Consider the following 22,526-nt stretch of genomic DNA (forward strand, 5'->3'; position numbering starts at 1 on the left):
AATGGAAAGATGTGGAATATTATTTTGAGATATTGCCATGTCATTCTGGTGTAACTTTGATAAAAACAGATGTTTTAAAACTTCCCATTCACGCTCTGAAATCATGTTATTTTCTGCATCCACAATCAGAGTGAGGACAAGAATGTTTTCATTTCAGAGCTGTCAGATCTACGGAATGTTTTTCCCTTTCCTGTCAATATCCACAAAACAGATCTTTGCTGTATTGATGATATTCAGAACAGAATGTAATTTTGACTTTTATTGTCTTATGGTTAAGCACTGCAACAAAAGCAGCAACAAAAAAGATCGAGCTACTGTTTGAATTACTTTGATATGAAACCTAGAAGAAGCCCCCATTTGGACAGAGGTCTCCTTTAAACAAATAGGCCAAATTTAGGTTCGTGAAAGTCAATGGCGCTTTTCTTTTTTACACCAAAGCTAAAATTGCAGGTATTTTTATAAGGGCTTGATGCACCATTTCTCCTTACCAGTTTTATTGTTTCAGTGCCAGGAGTGGCAAGCCTGTTATAGCAAATGTACCGAACGAGGGATGCAATCCTTCTTGCATTCTCCATTTCCTGTCTTTTTGGGTATTTCTCTGTTTTTTCCCTTAAGGTTGGTAGAGCTTTTTTAGGAAAAAAGGGAGGGAGGAGGTGAAATCACTCTACTCGTGATGAAGAGCTAAGAATTCTCCCAGTGGCTCTCACCTGCTTTGGGATCACTGTATTTTTGAATTGCCATATTTATGCTGCAACTCGGTGCTGTGATAGATTCGGCAGGTGGAAGTAGCTGTCAGGAGTTTGGCCACAGCAATAACAATTTAAATTGATAAACTAGATTAAAATCCAAGGGATAAGGCAGTCAATTAATATAGTTTTCTCTGTGATTTTTTTGTATCTTAATTGTGCTCGTTTTGTGGTTTTGACAAACTCTGTATGAGAGAACAGTCTAGGGAAAAATGCTTTTTGGAACTTACAAGCCTTATTGTCCCCGATGTTTCACTTGACCTTTTGCGTCTGTATAAATCAGATACGGTGTATGACTATTCTCATTTAATAATGCCTAACATCCAATTTGCAGAAGAGGAAAATCACATCTCTGAAGTTTCTGGAGGGTTTTTTCTCATGAAAAGAGGAATTCTAGTGAGGATCACAAGATTTGGTCTTTGTTTTCAGTTATGTCAGATCTTAGTTTAAGGTTTTTATTTTTTAAAATAAATTCTCTCTATATTTTTTTTCTCCTATAAAATGCATCTGGTTGGATATATTTTGGGTATATTTTCTTTGTCAGGACCGGAGCAATGAAAGGAAGTTCAGAATTCAGGTGATGTGCAGTAGAACTGGCATGTGTACAAATCCTCTCTTCCCACCACTATATTGCCTGTTCATTAACATTTCTCTTTCCTTTCTGTATCCACAATTATATTCTGTGTTTTTTTTTTTTCCTCTGTTGGATTTTTCTTGTTCAATCCCAATCCCCTTTTTCTTCCTTTCTCTGTTTAATGTCTTTGTGAACCCGCCCGCTGATGCCATCTGCCTTCACATGATGTGGCCCCAAATTACAGGAGTTCACTACCTGCTGTGTAAGGGAGGTTTTTTTTTTTCTGATTTAATCTGATCTCCTGCTTGTTTTGAGTGTCTCTCTGGAGCTGATGAATAACAGTTCCACATTTAGCTGATGCGGAACAGCCTTCTTGATCCTGTAAATCATTTCCATGTTCTTCCACAATCACCTTCTCTCTAAAGAGAAGTTGTAGCATTTTTAGTCTCTCCTGGTAAGGCTCGTATTCCAACACCCTGAGCATTAGCTGCCTTTTCTACATTATTTCTGACTCCACTACTTTTTCAGATGTAAAGACCAGTACTGCATGCAATACCCAAGGTATGGGCTCACCAATGTTGTTTGTGTAGGATGTTTTTATACTGCTGCTTCTAGCCTTGATGTGTGGAGAGAACCATCAGTGGGTGTATTTGTCTAAGAAAAATAAGTGCAAATTGTAGAACCACCTATGAACATGCTCAGAAGCCTTGGATAACAGCTAAGTGGAAGCTATTTCTTGAGGCTTGAAATTTTGGAAAGTTTCAGCAAGCTTAAATAAATTTTTATATAAATTCTCTCTCTATATATCTAACACATGTGAGAGACAAAGATATCTGTATCTTTAAAAAATGAGAATTTATTTTATAAAAATGTATCCTTCCTATATCATTTCATTGGAGTGGAAGCCCACTGGCATCTTGTCCTCTTCCCGTCTTTCCTGAGCAAGGAGCATTCAGAGAATCCAGGCACAGAAGCCTGTATGGGAGGGAAGACAGGGCTATAGAGAGCTATAATGCATGGCAACACATCTTTACAAAGGCCCATTTCCACCACTATAATGTCAAACAAAGCCATAATCATTGTCATTTATTGATTTCTAACACAACTGAGTAAAACAATCCCTGAGAATCGTATGTAGGCTTCAATACTTCACCCCTTATGCCACAGACAAATAAATTACTTATTTCCAGGAGGCTTCTGCATATGGCAGGCTGGTCACAAGTTGGAGTCACAGACTTAGACCACATTGCTCAATTGTAATAAATACATTCAAAATATTATTTACTTAAGTAAATCAGTTTTGCTGACAAAAGTAACACAAAACAGGAGAGATATAAAATACAAGCAGAAGGAGAAATTAATCAGGACAGTTTTGCATCGTACACCTTAGTAGATATTTGATGGAGTTTATAATAGAGTTTAGTTCTGTATTTTCTGAAATTATTTACAGAAGATCAAAATTATTTTGGAAAATCATAACTTTGCAGTCTAATAAAAGGGCCATAGGAAAAAAAAATAGGAAATGCACTTCTGAATGGCGACGTTATATCTTGTTACATATATATATGTGTGAACAATTACACTGGATATTGCATATTCCTGCTATTGGGATTTTGATTTCTGGCCACAGAAATGTATCATGGCATCTTAGAAAGAGCTTATTGTTTCATTCTGTACAGCATATTAAAATGCATTGCTAAAATACTGGCAAGCCCAAATAATCAATTTCCTACATTCATTTAGGTAAATTGGTTGTATAAAGATTATTTGAATGATATATATGTGCAATACACCAGAAGAAAAATTATTTTCAGTGGTTTTCATCACTTTGGAATAACGGAACTGAACCAGGATTTCTGCTGAAATTGTAGCAGCATTTATAGTTGTTCTCTTTCAAATAAGGTAGTTTAAATATCGCATATACACTGTCCTAGGGATCACAGCCTGCCGCTAGAGACTCTGTGCCAAAAAGGGAGGTGTGAAGGAAGCTGGATAATGCAGAGAGAAGCAGTCTTGGCTCCATCTGCTGTCTGCTTTCTCTCTCCCTTCTTTTGGCACCTCAGGACAGTAGGTCCTACATTTATGAGAGAGCTGGGTGATATATTTAGGGCTCTTTTTTTGCTCTTCGTGTCTGCTACTGAGTTTAATTTTGGAAAAGATTTCCACTTTGTTTTGCATTTTCTGGTTACTCTTGGTAGTTTTGTTCTACATTGTTCCTACCATACACAACACAGACCAAAAGGCCTGTGTTTTATTGGGTGCCTTAAGATCAAGTTCTTTCTCCCTCCCCACTTCTTCACACGTATTACTAAATCCCCCAAGGAAATACAGGCTCTGTTCTAGAATCATTACTCATTTTTGCATATGTGCTCATATTCATTATCTCAATATATTACTGAAATATCTTTAAGTGCTGCATTCTCATGGCCTTGGAAACGGGTCGGTGGCTGGAGTATTAGGAAGGCCAAGAGGTCGGGGGGTCTCATGTATCAGAACTTGCTCAGTTCAGTTGCATGGGCCTGGTCTCCAGAATGACCTCCGAATCTGCTCCCATTTGTGCCACTCTCAGTCACAGAGACATTTTTTTCCACTTTGACGTGTACTGTACAGCCTGTTTTACTTTCTAGACTCTTTTTGCTCCTTTTTATTACTATTATTTTTAATAGGTAGGTCTAATATGAATATTTTACTTGAAAATTGTAATTTACTTGAAGGATCTGTAGATTTCAACAATATTTCTTATCGTGTAATTGGAAGAATTGCGCATCCCCAATATCGTAGATTAATTTCCCACAGTAATTAGTATAAATCTCCTTAATTTCCCCTTAATTTTGCAAAACAGAAATAAGTTTTAAGTCGGGCTTCATTTTTTTTACTGAACTATGGTACTGAAAAGCTAGTTCCCTTCCCGTGGCTCTGCCTCTGTACCGGAATTCAAATAAGATTTCCAAATGAAAAGTGTGACTTCATAAAGACTGCTGAAATACTGAAAATACAAGGAAGATGCTAAATACTTAGAAAAGCTTCTAATAAATCTTTAAAAGTAATTAGGTTCTTAGATTGAAGAAATAGGCCTGCGAGTTGTAGAGAAATAGGATTGCAAGTTGTAGTTATGAATAAACCTTGGAAAGGTTTTTATGGTGACTGGAATTGCTAGAAATTCAAACTTGAGGATTTTTAAAAATTAATAATAATAAAAAACTTTTAGAAGTATTTATATCTCAGGTAATAAAGAATGTTTATTCACCATGATTCAGAAATCCCAAGTAAAATGAAAATAATGCATTTAAGCTAAATGTTAGACAAGCTAGAAAGTATTTGTTACTAATTCCTGAGGGTTTTGTGACATGAAAGACCAAAGTATTTTTACAATGTGTAAGTCAAGCTCTATTTTATGTGTCAAAATCGCATTGTTTAGTCTGAGCAGTCCTATCGCTTCAAAAAATAAGAGAGAGACAGAGAGAGAGACAGAGAGATACAAACCACCAAACCAGAGTTAAGATCTTTAATAATGTTTAATAATTAACCTAAAAAAAAGTTACTATTTTGCAATTTATTGAAAATAGGATATATTTCTATATTTTGAAGGTCTGGAAACTTGTAATTAGCATTTTTTTAAAGACATCCCTTATCAGCAATAATTGGAGATGAGTAAGATTTCTTTTAAGGAAGAGTTTATTTGCTGAATAACACGTATCTGCTTGTTCCCAAAATACTTGTGAATGTCAGCTGAAGTATTTCCAGCTGGAAAGAAAGAAATCAGAGTTGAAGTGATGCAGCTGTAGGGATCATCAGCTGCCTTTTACTCCACAGGTCTGCAATTAAGGACTCCCTGTTGTTGCCATTGTTCTGTAGGGACTGCTGACTGCTTCAGCAGACACAGAGCATGAACAAGATAATTTCAAGGGGAAAAAAAAATCTGAAAATGTAGATTTTGCTTGATCGAAACATTTCCTCTCAAATCCCAGCTGTATACTCAAAAAGACAATTTGATACCCAACTTTAGGTAAGCAATCACACCCATTAGAGTCTCTTTTTAATTATTATTTATATAGCCTAGTCTAGTTATCCTCATTCTTTTTCTTATGCTATAATCTTATTCTTTATGAAAATCAGGTAGGTCATACTGGTCATAATGCTTAGACTAATATTTGTTTTTAAATATTGCTGTCTTCAAACTCAAGCATGCCTTATGTCATGCTCAGCTCGTTTGTTCTCCCATGCCCCTCTTTAGCGTTTAGAATTAAAAGCACAATATTATAAATAAAGAAAGTATGGGTGGTTTGGTTGCTTATTTTGAGAACATCTTTAATATGTTATTTTTTTAATGCTATTAAGGATTTTTAATTCATAGGTTAAATTTCTTTTTTTGGCTGTTTTTAATCTCTTGCCCTGGATGCGCTCCATTTCTTTCTGTTGCTTCTGTTTGTGACAGTGTTTTAAAAGCATTTTAAGGTGTTTTCTTTTTTTTCACTTTAAAATTCCAGTTAGCTGACATAGTAAGGTTATCTTTCAATATACGAAATAAACAGAATATATCATTTATATATTGGCATATTTTGTTGTCATCTTTGTTCTAACAAAAGCATATGAAAATGCATATAAAATAGTGCAAAATAAATAATTTGAAATTGGCATGTATGAAATTAACATTTTTATTCAGAACGTTGTATCTTTGTTGATACTTTTCTTGAAATGTATTACAAGCGATACAATATAAAGCAAAATACAGATTCTCCTCCTATACAGACAAAGTAAAATATAACTTGTTCTCTGTTTTTACAGATCATCCTCATTCACTGTTCCTTTTCTTTGTTTCTTTATTTCAGACGGTTCGTCATGGTTTTCCTTATTTGCCCACTGCCTTAGCTTTTGACCCGGTTCAGAAAATCTTGGCAATTGGGACAAGAACAGGAGCCATACGAATGTATCCTTTTTCATGCAGAATTTACATGATTTCTATATCTTTATAATACAATGATCATCGTGACTTCTACAAGCAGTCAGGTAAGATATCATTCTTCATTCTCCTTTGCTATGTGGATCATAAAAGGATGTGTTGTTGGGGAATTCCTATTTATTAATGGGCCTAAAGAAAAATTTTTGAACAAGTTATTGGAATATGATCAATATTGTTTAATATAAAGCAGAATCCTTTTTTTTTGTTTTTAGTATATAAAGGTAGAGGTAGAATGAACATAAATGAACATAGTGTGAACAACAAATATTAATTGGTGCAATGCAGATGGGGTTTGCAGTCTAGGTATCTTCGGATGAGATACTTTTCACACTCCCCTCAGCAAATGGTGGAAAATAAGCAGTTTTGGGTGCAGTTCATTTCCTGGAGGAGATGTCTCAAAAGGGTCAAATGAAGCACCTCAAAAGCACTTAATTCCCTTTGATAATTATAAAGGTACTCGTGTGGGTAACTTATCTACAAATTTTTGTACCAGAATAATTTTAACTTAGGTGCCTACACAAAGTGAATTGAACATAAATTTAAAGAATATATTTCAATTTGATGAAACTATATATAATGTAGGGAAAAAAATGGTCCTGGAAAGTTTAAGTGTTACAGGATAACACTTAAAGAAATAAAAATAATGCTTTTTATTCATCACTTATAGCTGAATAAATGTTAAAAGGTAGGGGACAGTGTTTTAAAAAACTTTTTTTGTTGTTGCTGTTGTTTTGCTCCCATTGTTCCCAAGATAGCTGTGAACCTAATGAACCCACAGGCAGGTTACAAGTGAAAGAAAAATTTCCTCCTGGAAAAAACTGATTGTGCCTCGTGTAACATGCCTGGAACTGGGAATATTGATTTCCTCCATTTTTAGGTGCTCTTGTTCTGAATAGTTGTGATTATATAAGCCTAGCTTTAATTGTAATCTGCGTATCTTCACAAAACTCAAATAAACCAGTTATACCATAATGTTTGTTTCAAAGATTCTACTTATTATATATCTAAATGAAGTGGATTGCAATTAGGTATTGAATTGACTGTATTCTAAGTGCAAAATTCCCATGAATTTGTGCCCTTCCGAGAAAGTGTGAATTTAATGGTCATGCTTTCTTGTTCTGGGAGCCAGGCTAAGTTAGGAAGCTAGAGCTCTGTCTCTGGATGCTTCATTCACATCATCTTCTGCAAGAGAAGGGGCTGGGAATTTTGTAGCTACTATCAGTGTTGTACAAGGAAGACCTTGCAAAAAGGTTGACTCTTTAGCCCACCTCTTCTTTCCATTTCAGGAGCTGGGTTTTTGTAGGAAATGTGTTGCTAATGGTTAGGTATCCCGTTTCCACCGAATATGAAGTGGGTGTCTCAATACTGGGAATTACAGTTTAACATGAAGCTAATCGTTTCAGATGTTCAAGCTGTACTACTAAAATTGACTACGCTAAATTGGCCCCAGATAGAGTATATTATATGCAAAAGTTGCACGTAGAGTACAGAGATAAAGGAAAGTTCACTATGAGACTCAGTTTGTTTTCTCCCATCCCTCTGTTCAAGTTGCTTTAGATGCAGCAGCCATAGGCTCTGTAGCAGTGGGAATTGTTGCTATGCTTTGCTGCTCCTAGCAGTCTCCGTGGGATTCTCAAAGAGCCTTAGACAACAACATAGGTTTTACCATTTGATGACTACTGAATGCTGCAGCCTCTTAGGGACAACTGTGCTCCAGCCCTAAAATGAATGTACTGCAATTGCCTGTGACAGATTTTCTGTTGCCAACACAGGCTACCAAAATGTGCAAGTAAAAGGCAACATCCCCCCCTCTCTTTAAACAATTGCTATGTCATCTGGTCATCGTTCTCCTTTCTCCTAAACAGTAGCAAATTTGATCTCCCCTCCGAGAACAATGCATTTCCTTTTTGAACCCTTCTGTTTGCTTCCATGCTTTTGATCACTGCTCATATCTTACAGATATGCAGATAATTGCTCCTTACCACTCCACCTGGACTATCCCTGCTTTTTAAGGCTATGAAGCTGAATTCCTTTTCTTACTGTCTCCATACTCTTCCTTTCTCCCCTTATAGTCCAGGGATTTTGTGAGATTAAAACACGAGGGTCAGAGACTTCCCACTTTGTTCAGCTGTCAGAGAAGGTTCTGTACCACCGTGCAATGGGGAGAGAAGCTTAATCAGACTGAGGTGTCTTTCTCATTTCGGAGGAAAGGTAGAAGTAGTTCAGGATTTTGTCACATACTAGATCTGAATTAAAATTCTAGTTGGAACTTTAAAATCATTGTCAGTCATTATTGCAATATCGTATTACATTATCTGAACAAGTTTCATTCTTCTCACCTGTTTGATGGGTTTCTTGCATTGCTTGCTTAGCAAGGGTATTTTTTGAATATGACATGGCAATACTTAGTTTAATGGATGCATCTGGTGGGGCAAAAAAAAATCAAAGAACAAAGAATAAAGACTAGCAGAGTTCTACCCATGAAACAGCCAATAGTTATATATAGATTCAAGAGCTCATGTCCCAAGTAAAGGGGACGGTGGAATCTAGATCTAAGATGGCTCCATTGACTAGCAGCTGATGCATACCCTGTCTTACTGGTAAGAGCAATTTGGGCTGCTTGTGCAATCTGGAAAAAAAGAAAAAACCAAAAAGACAAAGAGAGCATACAGTAGTAATTACGTCCTGAACTTGTTTATGTAGAATTCAGAAGAGAGATGGAAATTGACATTAGTTAAAGGAAGTTTGGTAAAGAATTTTTGATGTCATATTTGGTGTTCTTAAGAAGAAAGAAGAGAAAATAACTCGAGGTTTTGGTCTCTGGGAAGGGTGGCATGGCATCTAAATATAAAGCGTGACAGTTTTATTCTCCCTGGAACTGCTGTCTCCTAAACAAGATTTCATTAGATCTTCATCATTACAATAAGCAAACTGTGTTCCATGCTGTTTATTCTGTGGGATATATTGGGCAGATGGAATGGGGGAAGCAGAGACAAGATCATAAAACCAAAGTTCTGCTGCTTGACTTAGAAGAATCATTGATGTATTTCATCTTTATCCCATTGTGCAATTTATTTGGGATTTTTCTAGTGCACTTTCCAGTGATTGAGGAACACAAAAGCACTGAGAATCGGTGACATAAGTTAATCTGACTATTTCTCTCATCACTGGTATATGTACATATTTGTCTTTATAGGTGCAGATATCTAATAGGCTATTAAGAAATGAAGTTATTGTTAATCTATGAGAATACAAAGGTATTATAAAATATAGAAAATATATCAAATTTACTTGTATCACTAAGGATACTTGTATCTGAAAGGACTGGAGTTTGGGAAATTTTAAATCAATATTAAGATTATTATGCATCTGATTCTGCATATGTGCACTGATATATTTATACATATTAAGTCCATGGATATATGCATGTATTTGGATCCATTTCAAGTCTCTTTTACACTTTCTAAGCAACAGGTTTGTTCCAGTTAAATGTCTCCCTTTCAATTGGTGTTCATCCAGGAAATGAAAACTGAATCTAACATCTGCAAACAAATCTACTAAGAAGAAAAATATTTTTGTGTTTTCTGAGATGCACATATAAATAGCATACAGGTGGATGAATCTTGTAACATTATAATTAGAGCTGAAATATATATTCATGATCACTGCCTGGAGAAACTCTTCTGTGTGTTTGTCTGGAATCTTCTTGTGATAATGAAAAGATGCCTATTGGTGATAGGTGATACCTTAAAGAAGTGATGAGCCTCAGTTAGACTCTGTGTGAGGTATAAAGCTTCTTGCCTTTGCCCACCTTGCCTGTTCAAGGCTTTCAGTCAGCAGCAGAAGTGTTGTCATGCACTGGAAGGAGTGCATATCCATTCACATCTTCTTAGACAACTATCCCTGGACTAAAGTTAGAATATCCTTTACATGCAGAAATTTGTTTTGTTATATTATGTTCTTACTGATTTTGACATTTTTCTCCTTCTGTTTTTGTCTTTTGTGTAGGGAACACTTTTGGCAGGAGAGAATGAATATTTCTCCAAATAACTTAAGAAAACTACTCTCTCACACAAGAGCAAATACATGCATAGCATATAGGCACATACAAATGCTGAAATTCTTTCTGCATTGTAAGATAGCTTGAGAATAACTTTGTGGAGCTGTGTTACTACCTCTTGAAGGAAAGTTCTCAAATGTACAGTAAACCCATGCTAGAGTATCCCAGAAAGCCATTACTCTGCTCTGCCTGGATGACATAAACAATAACAGGGAAATAAGTAGGACAGGAGGCATTAAAAGCTGGATGAGCTTCTAAATAAAACACCCACTTAGATTCTGGGTATCAAGCATGATGTGACTCCCAAATTTTGCCTATGCTGATATGAAGCTCAAAGCACAGGGACTAGAGAGCAGGGGAAAAACCAAAACCGAACCGTTTTCTGTCTGAGTACCAAGAACAGAGGTGGGGAAACAGTAGCAAGTATGCAGAGAATTTGTCAGAATAGAGAACAGAATCGGGCTTCATTCACCAATGAGAGTTTCTTCAAAACACTCATCTCTGGTTACATGGCACTGCTGTGTATCCTCTTATAGACATGTGGTTGAGCTGTGAGCTCTTCAAAGCACTGGACTGATACTACATGCATAGTTTCAGCTAGCCTTGTTATGTATTGTATACCACTAAATGTACTAGATGCCACAAGTAAAAAATCCTCTGGGGTCAAGAAAGAAAGACACTATAGAAAGAGATACAGTGAAGAATCTAATACAAGTAAATTTTTAAAGGCCAAAGATCTTTATTATTCTTGTGACAAATGTAATGAAATAGGTTTGCTCAGACCTTTGCTTCTTCATTTTGGTTATGTTGCAATGCAAAATCTGCATGAATGTGAGTTTGATATTGGGTTTGTGAAAATGAGGTGGTAGGTGCTGTTTAGAGGGTTTCACGTTTGAGTGCAGCCTGATTTTGAGGAGTATTAAAGTTTAAAAACATGCACAAATTGTATAGTGTTATTAGGGGGACAAGGCAAACAAGTTTTGTGCCTCCATTTGATAAATGAGTGACAAAATCATGTTAGGTTTTTTTTGGGTTTTTTTTGTTTTTTGTTTGTTTTTTTAATCCATTATATTTTTAAGGCGCATTGTAAAGGTATTAAAGTCTCCAGCAGGTCTTAGGCCAGGATCATGAATTCTTCTGTGAAGATGCTTTTAGGTCTGTCCTGGTGGGCCTCAGGTGCTGGCATAGCATGAAATGGTAGTTCCAGAGGTTTAGGTAGATACAGCAAGCAAGCAATAGGTTGATGGATGCTATTAACAAATAGGCACTCCAACACTAAATAAAGGATATATAAATTATGGTACTAGTTTACAGTACCATGCCTCTGTAACTCCACATCTGAAACATTTGCACGGACTGCAGATAATCCAACATCCTGAGAACAATTCTGTCCCACAAATCCAAACTTTTCTTGGGACAGAACTTTGAGTCAGTGATGCACACAGCAAGTACAATGGCAAGGATTCCCCAAAATTCGTTCTATGTTTCTTCTTTCACAGAGGAAGTCCAGGGCTAATTCAAGTGTCCTCCCAATGTAGCTTCTGTAGGGACCTCAGAAGGGGAGTGCAGCTTAATCCAGCACCTCGCAGAACTCAGTATTTAAACTTGGAGTGGGGAGGCAAGTCAGGGAATGCCATCGTGTCCCTCAGAAATGGCGCGAGAAGGAACAAGAAAAGCAGAAATACGACCTTATCTGGGCGCTGTTGGCAAGTGCATTCAAATGGGCAATGATGTGCTCATGTCATCTGTGGCAGATGAGGCACACTGAAGCACAATTTAATGTTTCCCAGGGGACCTGAAATTAGGTAAGCAAAGGTCTGTGGGATATATTACCTCTAGGAAGCATCAAACCAGATGTCTCATCTCCATAAAACCCCTGAACTACACAGGCTGGAAATATGGGAAGTGCCAGCACAGACTTCTGCAATTGTAATATAGGCTTGGTATTCCAAGTGTTTTCTGGTAGAGGAAGCCCTGAATGATGCAGATGGTGAGTTTCATCTAGCCAGCTTCAATTACCATTCTCTTCTCTCCTCCTGCAGAAAGTATCCTTCAAAATTCTTTCTCTAGTTCCATGATGCAAGGACTAGATGCAAAGTAAATTATATCTGTGACAAGGTTTCTGAAGTATGTTCTATGTTGCTGTATAGTGTCCTGAGCACTTTTTCTGATACTCTGTCGTTATGCAAAGACTAATATGAAAAAAACATTAATAATAGCTACCTTAAAGGCTGAAAATAGAATAAAACACAAACCACACACTATTTAAAGAATGGACAGCCTGTCATTGTGCCAGCAGCCCAGTGGTAAAATATTTTCAAGCCAAGGTGGATTTAGCAAGCCAAGCCTCAGTGATGCTGGCATTTGATAATAGTAACTGTGGTCCTTTTATTATATTTTATCCTTCCTATTCTAGGGACATTTGGGTTTGGGGTGTACTCCTTTTAGGTATTGCATCCCAGATTTTAGAGATAGTGTCTTCACTTGATAATTTCTTTTATAAAGTTCTGCAGTACTGTTTATCAGGATTGTTATGCTTATTTTACAAATAATGATTTATAGAAAAGTAGTGACCTTTGCATCCTGTCATTGCAGAACTACTGCTGACTTCATCAGAAGCGGGATTCTCAGTGCTTATTGATAACAATTGTGCTTTTTTAGTAAACAATGTTGATTTTTTTTTTCTTTAATATATATTAGCAAGTCTGTAGGAATACCAGAGTTTTGTTATTCTAAATGCTCACAGGTAACATTAGCAGAAAATATTGGCAGTTGCTGCTTTTGTATTTTAGTTGTTCTGGTGATTGCTCCAAGAAAGTTAAAGGCCTGATCATACAGCATTAAACAGCTCACTTTTAAGCTGTCCCAGTAACAGCATTTCAATGCTAAGACTTCTAGATAAGTTTGAGATTCTATTTTGTTATTTATCTTTATTTTCTTCAGTGCAAAATGGACACTTTTGTGAGATTTTATTTACTTAATCTAACAGCTTCAGTAAATAAATAAGGATTGGCTCAATTTTGCAGTCTCTTTGCAAGATTTGAGACCTACCTCTACATTTTCGCTAAGGCTACAGAGTATTTTCTTTGCATTATGCTAATGTTATAAATTACTTTCTTGTCTATTCTCAGATGTCAGCTTCGTGAGAGTTGCTTATCCTTTTTTTTCAAGGTGTGGGAAACTTTATTTACTCCTTGAAGCAACTGAGCAACCCTGTTTATGCCTCAGACAGTTGTGTTAAGAAATCACATGAACACTTGATAGAGATAAGCGTACAGTCCTAGTTTTACCACTGATTTCATGGAGAACTTTAAGTCTGAAGTTGGAGGGAGTTTTACAAAATCATGATATGCAGGAAACAGCACGTGAAGCCTTAAGATGTGATCTAATGCATTGTTTTACTCACAGAAACAGTGCTATTGAATTCCGTAATCTCAGAACTAGCACTGAAATAAAAATTTAAATGGAATTGAGGCATCTACAACTGGTGCTTTACTTTCAAGAGACTTAAGTGTCTCAGCATCCATTTCATGACAGATCACAAATAAGATGAATCAACTCACAAAGAAGATTAACCAACTAGATATATCCCCTGCAACCCCTGCTGAAGGATATGATCTGGCATGTCTCCTCAGAGCACGGGTACAAGATCAGACTGTGCACAAAATGCAGGGATGACTATCACTCCTAGGAGTTTCTTCATGCCCATCCTGTAAGATCATTTGAGTTAAAGGTCTACGTTGAATTTTCTCGCTAAAAAGGTTCAAACCTACAGATCCTGCTGCACACAAGAGCATTGTTACTGCCAGTCTATATATAGCTGTGAGGTACTTGTCAGCTCTGTGTGCTGCAGCCTGCAGGAAAAGCAAGAACAGCCATACCTGAATGGTCACATTATTTGGAGTAGTAATCTTACACTCCAGTCTGTGTGGAAAAACTAATTATAATTTTTATTTTAAAGAGTGAGAAGATGCAATAATTATAAGATCTAAATTGATTCTCATTTTTATAGATCACGTTATCTTAGTTTGAGTATTGAGTTTGTAACAGCTGGATATGCCTCCTTTCTACAAGTTTTTCATAAAATGACATCTTACTATAGAAGATAAAATGGTATCCAATACCTGGTGGTGCATAAGTAGCTTTTAAAATTAGAGCAGCCTGTCTGGGTCCGTATATCCTGTCTTTGGTAAATGTATATATAAACAAATCACTGGATAAACTGAACAGATTATAACAGTCTGGAACACAAGATTTCCTCATCCCAAACGAAGCTTGCTGATCTCTTTTTCCCTCTCTTTAGCTTGATTACTTGCCTTCTCTTTCCACCCTGGAGTGGACACAATCATCCACACATAAGCATTTCAAGCTGTCGACTCTGTCAAGGAGGCTCTCCCAGCTAGAAGGAAACAAAACTAGAAAATCAAGGCTTTCCTGGAACAACAGGAGAAGCAAACTGCTCTGTAAAGGTCCCCTCTCAAAATATCCTCTCCCATGCTTCAGAAGTTCTTGGCTTAGCAGTGCAACTTTTCTCTCAGGTGAAAGAGCAGAGCGATGGAAAAACTGTTTGGTTTTATTGGTTCCTTCAGTTTTAATGGAGAGATCATTCCTTTGTACTTAAAAGTAAGAAGTAGAAGAATCACTTCATTAGGCTGGCAGTTTTTACTACAGCAAAGAAGCGCACTCAGTTTCTTTCAAGAGGAAATTAAATCCCAGGGAAATCAATATTTGCAATAAGAAAACTGTGTAATTTTCAAGGCTGTCGAACAACATAGGGACCTGAGACATTTTCCAGACGTTAAAACAAGAAAAACATTTAAGGCAGATTTTAAAGAAGGCTGCTGTTTTTTCTCCCAAGGTCTATGCTTCTCCACTCTCGAACAAGCCCGTTTTCTTCAGCCTGTCCTCCCAGGGCATGTGCTTCTGTTCTTGGTGGCTCAATGCTGAACTTGCTGGAGTTTATTAACCTCTCTCTTGTGCTGGGTAATGGTCTAGCTGTGGTCTAACACGTGCTGAGTAGTCCCTTGATCTAGGGGCTCTCTTCTGTTAACCCAGGATGCTTTTGGCTGCCTCTGCTGCCAGGGCACGTTCAGCTTGCTGCCTACCTCCAGGCCCCATGAGCAGAGTAGCCCCCCAGCCTGTCACTCCTCAGCCTGTATCATTGCAAGGGGTTCCTCCATCCCAGGTGCAGGGCTCTGCCTTCGTTGTTAAATTTCATCAGGTTTCTGTCAGTTCACTCCCCAGCCTGTCTAGGTCCCTGCCTGTAGTGACCTGCCTTTGAGCGTATCAACTTGTCTCCTCAATTTAGTGTCATGTGCCAATTTGATGAGAGCAAACTCTGTCACTTCCTCCAGGCTATTAATAAAGGAGGTAGCCTGATGGTCTGGATAAGCCCTGAATATCACAAATTCCCTGAATATCACAAATATGAGGCACCAGCAAGCAGCAAACCTCCTAAGAGAGCAAGTCAGGCCAGCAGATAGGTGCCTTCAGTCACTGCAGCAGGAAATCTCTATCTCTTTTATTACCTGCTGCTGCTTCTTAGTGCTGACACGTGTTTCAGGCTGAGGTAGTTCTGATACCTCCCTAGGCAGGGCTTTCATTCCCTTCTTTGCTGCTGGGGGACTGAGGCGATTCTTCCATTGTGGATCTGAGGGCAGAGAAGGTGCTGTGCTCCACTTGCCAGAAAAGACAAGCTTCCAGCCATCCCCATCATGGATATCTGTGTTTTCTGTTCAATTAAACACAGTCTTCCTGCACCCCTCACTCTGTGGTTAGGGGTTTAGACATGCTCTCTTTCTCTCTAAAGATAGTCTCAATCTCATTTTTCCTTTGCTGCAGTTTACTCTCTTCCTTCCACTGCTCCTTAGCTTGGTGACACAGGTCCTCAAGCAGAGCGCATATCCTGTAAGCAAAGTTACTGTCTCCCTGACATGAGGATCTATGAGAAGCACAAGATCCTCGTAAGACCCAGCCTGAGGCATGGATTGCCATGTCCTCCCTGTAGAGCTTTGTCTGAGTCAAGACCAGTGACACGGCAGTGGGGACGATGCCCTGTGGCACATCACCACCGTTGCTGAGCAGTCCAAAGAGTCTCGAGCAATACTTCTGGACAGCCTCTATGTGCACTGGTACAAATTTAAGGTCAAAAGGCGTAGCTATAATGGAGAAAAGATAGGGAATCAGGAGTTCAGTAAGGATATGCCATTTATTCTTGTGATATTTCCTGTATCGAAGGCTTCATCTGTTGGATCTTCAGCTCTTGGACTTTGCTTTGGTGCAGGATAGACAAGGCAAGACTAGTGTCTTGTAGTGAGAGACCAAACCTAGAGTAAATATTTTTCACTTCTGGTTGCTTTGATATGCTCTTGGCATCCTGATCATAAGTAATATACATGAAAAAGCAAGTAAAGGTTGTTCATTCAAATTTTGCCTTTGCAGCTGATAATCTATAGAATTCTTAGCTTTAAAATCTTCAGTATTCAACATAAATTCTTTGGAATTCCTTTAACACTATAGGTTGATTAAGTAATGCTCATGTAAGATTTGGTCACAGAAGTAGAGTTAGTTTTTGCTACTGTTGGAATCATAACTTCTATTTTCTCGATTAAAATGAATTTCAGACTTGAGTGTAACTATTGAATTAATCTTTGTGTACAACATAAATGAATCTGAGACAAAAATAAATTATATGAAGACATTCTCAAATAAAAGCTGAATTAGAAGTAGCTAAATCTATTAAAAACACCATTTTATTTGCTCTTTAATTAGCAGCTTCATGATCCTGATTATAACAATAGTTAACACTCATCCTCCTTGACAGTGGTATCTTTAGAGTTCAAATTGCAAATATTTTTTTAACATTCTTGTTTTCTCATACTCTTCCTTAGTAAGGAGTAGAAAGAACTATTATTCTTGTCTATACTTCAAGCAGTGGTTATATGGGAAAGCCTGTCAGTCATGCCATGGTGGCATGAATGCTGTAATAAATGAAGTTAAGCCAGGAATCAAAGACATAGCATTAATTCTCATCTTCCCTTGCTGCTTATGGAATAATCTGCTGTAATTGAGTATGTTGGACGATAATAAATAAAGCTTAGCTAATGTAGGAAGTTTTTCACTTACAGGCTTTCTTATATACTTATTTAGAAAACTTGTTATTTTCTAAAGGGCAAGACCAACTACAGTGGATTTAATCCAGTGTGATTTAAGCAAGATCCTTATTTGCAAGGAAGGAGACTCCATCACTTCCCTGGGCAGCCTGTTTCCAGTGCTGTGTCGCCCTCACAGTCAAGAACTTTTTCTTCACACACAGATGGAACTTCCTGTATTTCATTTTTTTGCCTGTTGTCTGTTTTCTTGGCGCTGGGTGCCCACTGAAAATTGTCTGGCCTCGTCCTTTATGTTGTCCTTGGAAATTTTGCTGCCTTTTGTTTTTTAGCTCTGGTCAGTCTGTGGCTGGGTAATCACAGTATAACGTGCCCTAGAATCTTCTTGTTACCAATTATGTTACCAACTTTCATATTATTTCATGATTGCTGAAAATCAGACAGGTTAGTTTTGAGAAGACAGTGTTGTAAAGTTATCTTCATGTCAGATTTAAGTTGATACGCACATAGGATCTTGCACAGAGGAGGCCATAACTCCCATCTCCAGAGGAGCTGAACTGTTGCCATCTATGATAATGGTAAAGACAGTTGTATCTAGATGTTTTTTGATAACTTTTTTTCCTACCTTTTTCTTAAAGGTTTTCAATTTTGTAATTTAAACAAGTTTGTTGGACAACAGCCCCAGATTTCTAAGTTCACATTTCATCTCCAGTACCTTTTAAAACTGTGTGTTATCATCTAGTCAGTACTTTTTGATAGGATCTGTTTTGCTTCTCCTAAACTCTCACATATACATCATCTAATATATTAGCTAAATCTAATGGCAATTTACTTGGTACATGGTCAGTTTATTCCTGAACGTACACATCTGGTATCCTGATCTCTAAAAAGGTAGAATACAGGATCCTTGGATCCTTCACTAATATCCTCTCTTAAAAGCAAAATCAAAGAAATAATTGCTTTTTTATATTCTTGTTTGATGCTTCCTTTAGCCCTGTGTAACCCAGGTGACTCATCACACTCATCAAACCTCAGTTTTTATTGTTGCTGTTGTTCTTTAAGCTTGTCATTTCCAATGTGATAAAAACAGATTTGTTTTTTCTTTTAGCTTTTTTAATTTTCTGGAGCCTAGTGTGAATCTTGAACAACTGTACTGAGTTGTATGAGGATATTCCACATCTTTTCTTCCTCCATACAGCTTGAATGTGTTTTTCCTCTGATTTTATTCTCTGCATTAAGATATAGTAAAATACTTGAACAAGAATATATATCTGCTTTTAAAAATAATAGCCGAGGAGCTGTGTTTGATTTTGCTTCAAGAAGCTGGGACTGTTAACCTAGACTCTCTGTAGATATTTCTACATTTTGGGCTACATTAGCTACTCTTCTATAACTCGTAAAATCTCCACTGTAAATATTTCTCATACTTTCTGCACGAAAGTATATTCTCATATTTCTGCAGGAAAAAATATTTGCATCGGTTTGATCGCATTTAATATGTAACATAGCCTTCAGCTGAAGTAGATTCTGGTTTCTGAGGAATCTGTAAAATCAAGAAGAATCTTTATTACTGACCAGTGATTTTTAATGTAGCACCAAGCAGAATACAGGGAAACATATAATCCTGATGGATCCCATTCAGTTTTCCTAAAGCAAAAATTTAAACACTGTTGAGAAACATTGCATGTAATGGAAGACCACATTCTTTAATTTTTAATGCCATGACTCACATTTTGCATTTACAGCTTTTCATTGACTTTCAAACAGAACAATTCTAGGTAAGTATTTTATAAGCTGTGCAGATATGAATTAAAATTGCAACATGCAGGACTGTAGACGATGGGGAAAGTATCTATTATAGAGAGCTTTTATTACTAGGTCTCAAAGTGGGTAAAAAGGGAATTGATACAGCTTTCCAACTCTGTTTTCCTGAGCAGGAAGCTGACACTCAGAGCGGTGGAGTGATTTGACGTGGCCTTTTTTGAGAGAGATGTGAAGAGCATAGGTTCTTTGAGGTCTAGGCTGGCACTTTAGCCACCCACTGTTCCATGCAATGGCATTCAGCCTAAAAGCCCCTGCCTGTGTTTCGAACTGTACTCCTTTGTGTTGTCTGCTAGGTGATAAAAGCTTCAGGGCTGATTCCCTTACCCTCTTACTTCGTACTGCTGTAGGAGCAGCAAAACAGTGTAATGACGTAAAAATGAGCCAAAACGTTCTGTGCTTTGTCTTCCCCGTATACGTTACTGTGGTTTGAATGCATAGTAACCTGTATTCTACACATAGATTCAGATTACATAGTACCGTCATTTGATGGAATATGTGGAATAAATGGAAACAGGTCGCAGTCATGTTTTGATGGCATGCACTGGCTTAATGTTCTGCTGCTTAGAGAAATACTATATAAAATCCCAGGATAAACAGATTCAGTACACACATTCCTCAAATGTCAGAAGAGGTTTTAAAAATTTCATTGCCCAAATGTGCATCCCTGTGCATTATTTTAGTTCTCCTCTGAAGTGAGGAAAAAGGAAAGAATATTCATATAAAGAGAAAGCAGAAGAGGATACTTTGGCATTTCAGTATTTCCAGATTGCATTTGCTTTTTGGGGGAGGTTCTGGGAAGATGCTCTGTGAGGTGGCCACCTGTCAGGAAAACTACCAGCTGTCTCTTGTCTTGTCTTAGTTGCTCAGAACACAAAAGGAACAGAAGAACAGTGGTACTGCTGCAAGTGCAAACCGTTGATGGGGTCATCATGTTTAATAGAGTTACAAGCTACTTATTGACTTGGGTAATAAATGACTAAATAAATGGACTGTATGCTAGAAAATGGAAGTATAAAGCAGGCAGAACTGGCTTTTGATATCAGTTGAGCTGTATGTTACTTTTAGATACTATAGACTTAATATTATGAATTTCTGTTTAAATTTCTCTCTTACCTCCCCCACTCACTACTCAGTTTTATTTCAGCCACAGGAGCAAATTTTGATCACTATCATTTATGGGTTCAAGCAACGACCAGCCTTCTCATCCAGCTGTATCATCTCACTGTTTATTTCTCCAAAAAGGAAATGGGAAACACCTGGCTTCTCCTTTGCCACCACTACTCTATTTCCAGTGTGAACGATGAGGCAAGGTTAACCACTGCTCTTTCACCACCATTATGAATATGTATATAAAGACCTCAGTCTGCAGTAGCACATTGCTACTCTTACCATAGCCAGTCTTGAGTCCTCAAGTGGCTGAGTTTGGGTCACTTCTTGGGGGAAAGACTTTTGTAAGCCAATGCTGCTCCTTTTCTTCGTCTTCCAGCAGTGCTTTCTTGCGAATTTCAAACCACTTGGGCAACCCTCCCCAGCACCATCAAGTAAAGCTACTAGGTACTCCATGTCTTGTAATCCTGAAATGCTTCTTAAATTAGGCTGGACTCTCATATTCTGCAAAACTTGAAGAAATCAGTAAATGGTCTTTTGTAGCTCTGCCATGTGTGGCAATTATCATACCTGCCGGACAGGAAGCCTGGTATTGTCTGACTATTCTGCTGAGATCTAACAAGGGAAAATAACCAGGGAAAAAGGAAGCTAAAACAGTATCATCTCAGGGTGACCCCACAGTTTTTCCCCAAGTCTGCTGTAGAATACAGTCGAGGAACATTCCAGCGAAAGCTATGGCTAATGAGGTACAAAATAGAGAAAAAAAATACAGTGGTTTTAGCTTGTTTTAATACAATTGGATCAGCTGAAAAAGAGGAGGAGACCATCTAACTTGGACAGTTTTCTGAATTCATTAGCAAATCTCCTGAGATTTTTTGAATATGCTTGCACTTTCAAGTAGATTTTTCGAGTCTTTATAAAAAGCTTGAAATTTCTTTGAGTAGAGCCACTCTGCAGATGTAAACAGCAGTAGAAATTATTCCCTCAAACACAATTGTGGTAGGAAAGGACCCAGTATAAAGCCTACTTAAAAATGTGAGTCAGATTGAAGAACCCACCCATATTGATCATCATGCAGTAGGAAATAAGTTTGTTATCAATACTTGAGCTCTGTGAGCTCATGGTGGATTATCTACCTGAGTTGCAGTCACATATTTGCCTGCTGTATGATTGTGTAACTAGAGGCTGTGCTCTTTTCATCCTTTCCAACAACCCATAAATGTTTAAGACAGTTTTTGAGCAATTAGTGCCTCTTCTGCTCTAGAAGCTACGAATTTGTTATGTGCAATGATTTTCATAATGTGTCATCTTAATTGATTTCAGTCAGTTTGGCAGGGAAAAGAAGTAAAACTGAAAACATGCGAGATTGCAGTTTTCTAGTTGCATGAATAATGTGCAATAAGAATTCTGATCCATTTTCATGAAAAAGTAACAAATGGCTTATTCCACTCTATTCTTAGCCTGAAAACCTGCTGACACATCTAATGCATCATGAAAGCCAATTTACACGTGAGTTACCTTGGTTAGCAGCTCACTGGCTCCCACACTAGTGATTCCTATTTACAAAGTGAGAATACAATTAAATGCAGCTTATTTTATAATGCCGATATACAAATAACCCTTTGCAGCTATGAAAATGTGTGTGTGGGGAAAAAAAGCTAGATATCTTTCCACAACATTTTATTTTCTTTCCCTTCAAAGATGTAGCTGTCATACATTTCTTATTCATCCCTCATGCATGACCTATGAGACTGAAGTGGTTTGAGGAGTGGAAAAACAGACTGTGAGATATAATACAAGGTGTAGCACTAGAATGACACTGATGTAGCTTTATTTAAAAAAAAAATCTACATCAAAAAGACTGGAAGGGAATGGATTTTTGACTTGTGACTGCTGGTAAATATTTTTTTAGAACAGGATGGAAAATACATCTATTTGATTATCTGTAATCATTCATCTCTTACAACATGATCATTTGGACCTGATATGCTTCCTGGAAAATTTGAGGATTCCTGTCTTGATCAGTTCTTGGGCTGCACTTGAGGCTACTTATTTTATTATCTCTCTAAGAAAGATAATGACGCAGTGAAGGGCCATCTGGGTGCCTGAAAATGGTGAACCTTGCTGCATGCATGCTCTGCATCAA

The 22,526-nt window shown here is 37.5% G+C and overlaps 1 protein-coding gene across 2 annotated transcripts in view; it reads left to right on the forward strand.

The window, feature by feature from the left end:
- STXBP5L (syntaxin binding protein 5 like) overlaps positions 1 to 22,526 on the forward strand; it is a 168,197-nt gene that overhangs the window by 8,843 nt on the left and 136,828 nt on the right. For both annotated transcript variants that reach the window (XM_026050318.1, XM_026050320.1), the window contains exon 2: positions 6,150 to 6,247. In XM_026050318.1, coding sequence (XP_025906103.1) covers positions 6,150 to 6,247 — 98 coding nt within the window. The remainder of the gene's footprint in view (positions 1 to 6,149; positions 6,248 to 22,526) is intronic.

This window comes from Nothoprocta perdicaria, unplaced genomic scaffold (assembly GCF_003342845.1).
Source record: "Nothoprocta perdicaria isolate Ctin4 unplaced genomic scaffold, notPer1 scaffold_68, whole genome shotgun sequence".
NCBI lineage: Eukaryota > Metazoa > Chordata > Aves > Tinamiformes > Tinamidae > Nothoprocta > Nothoprocta perdicaria.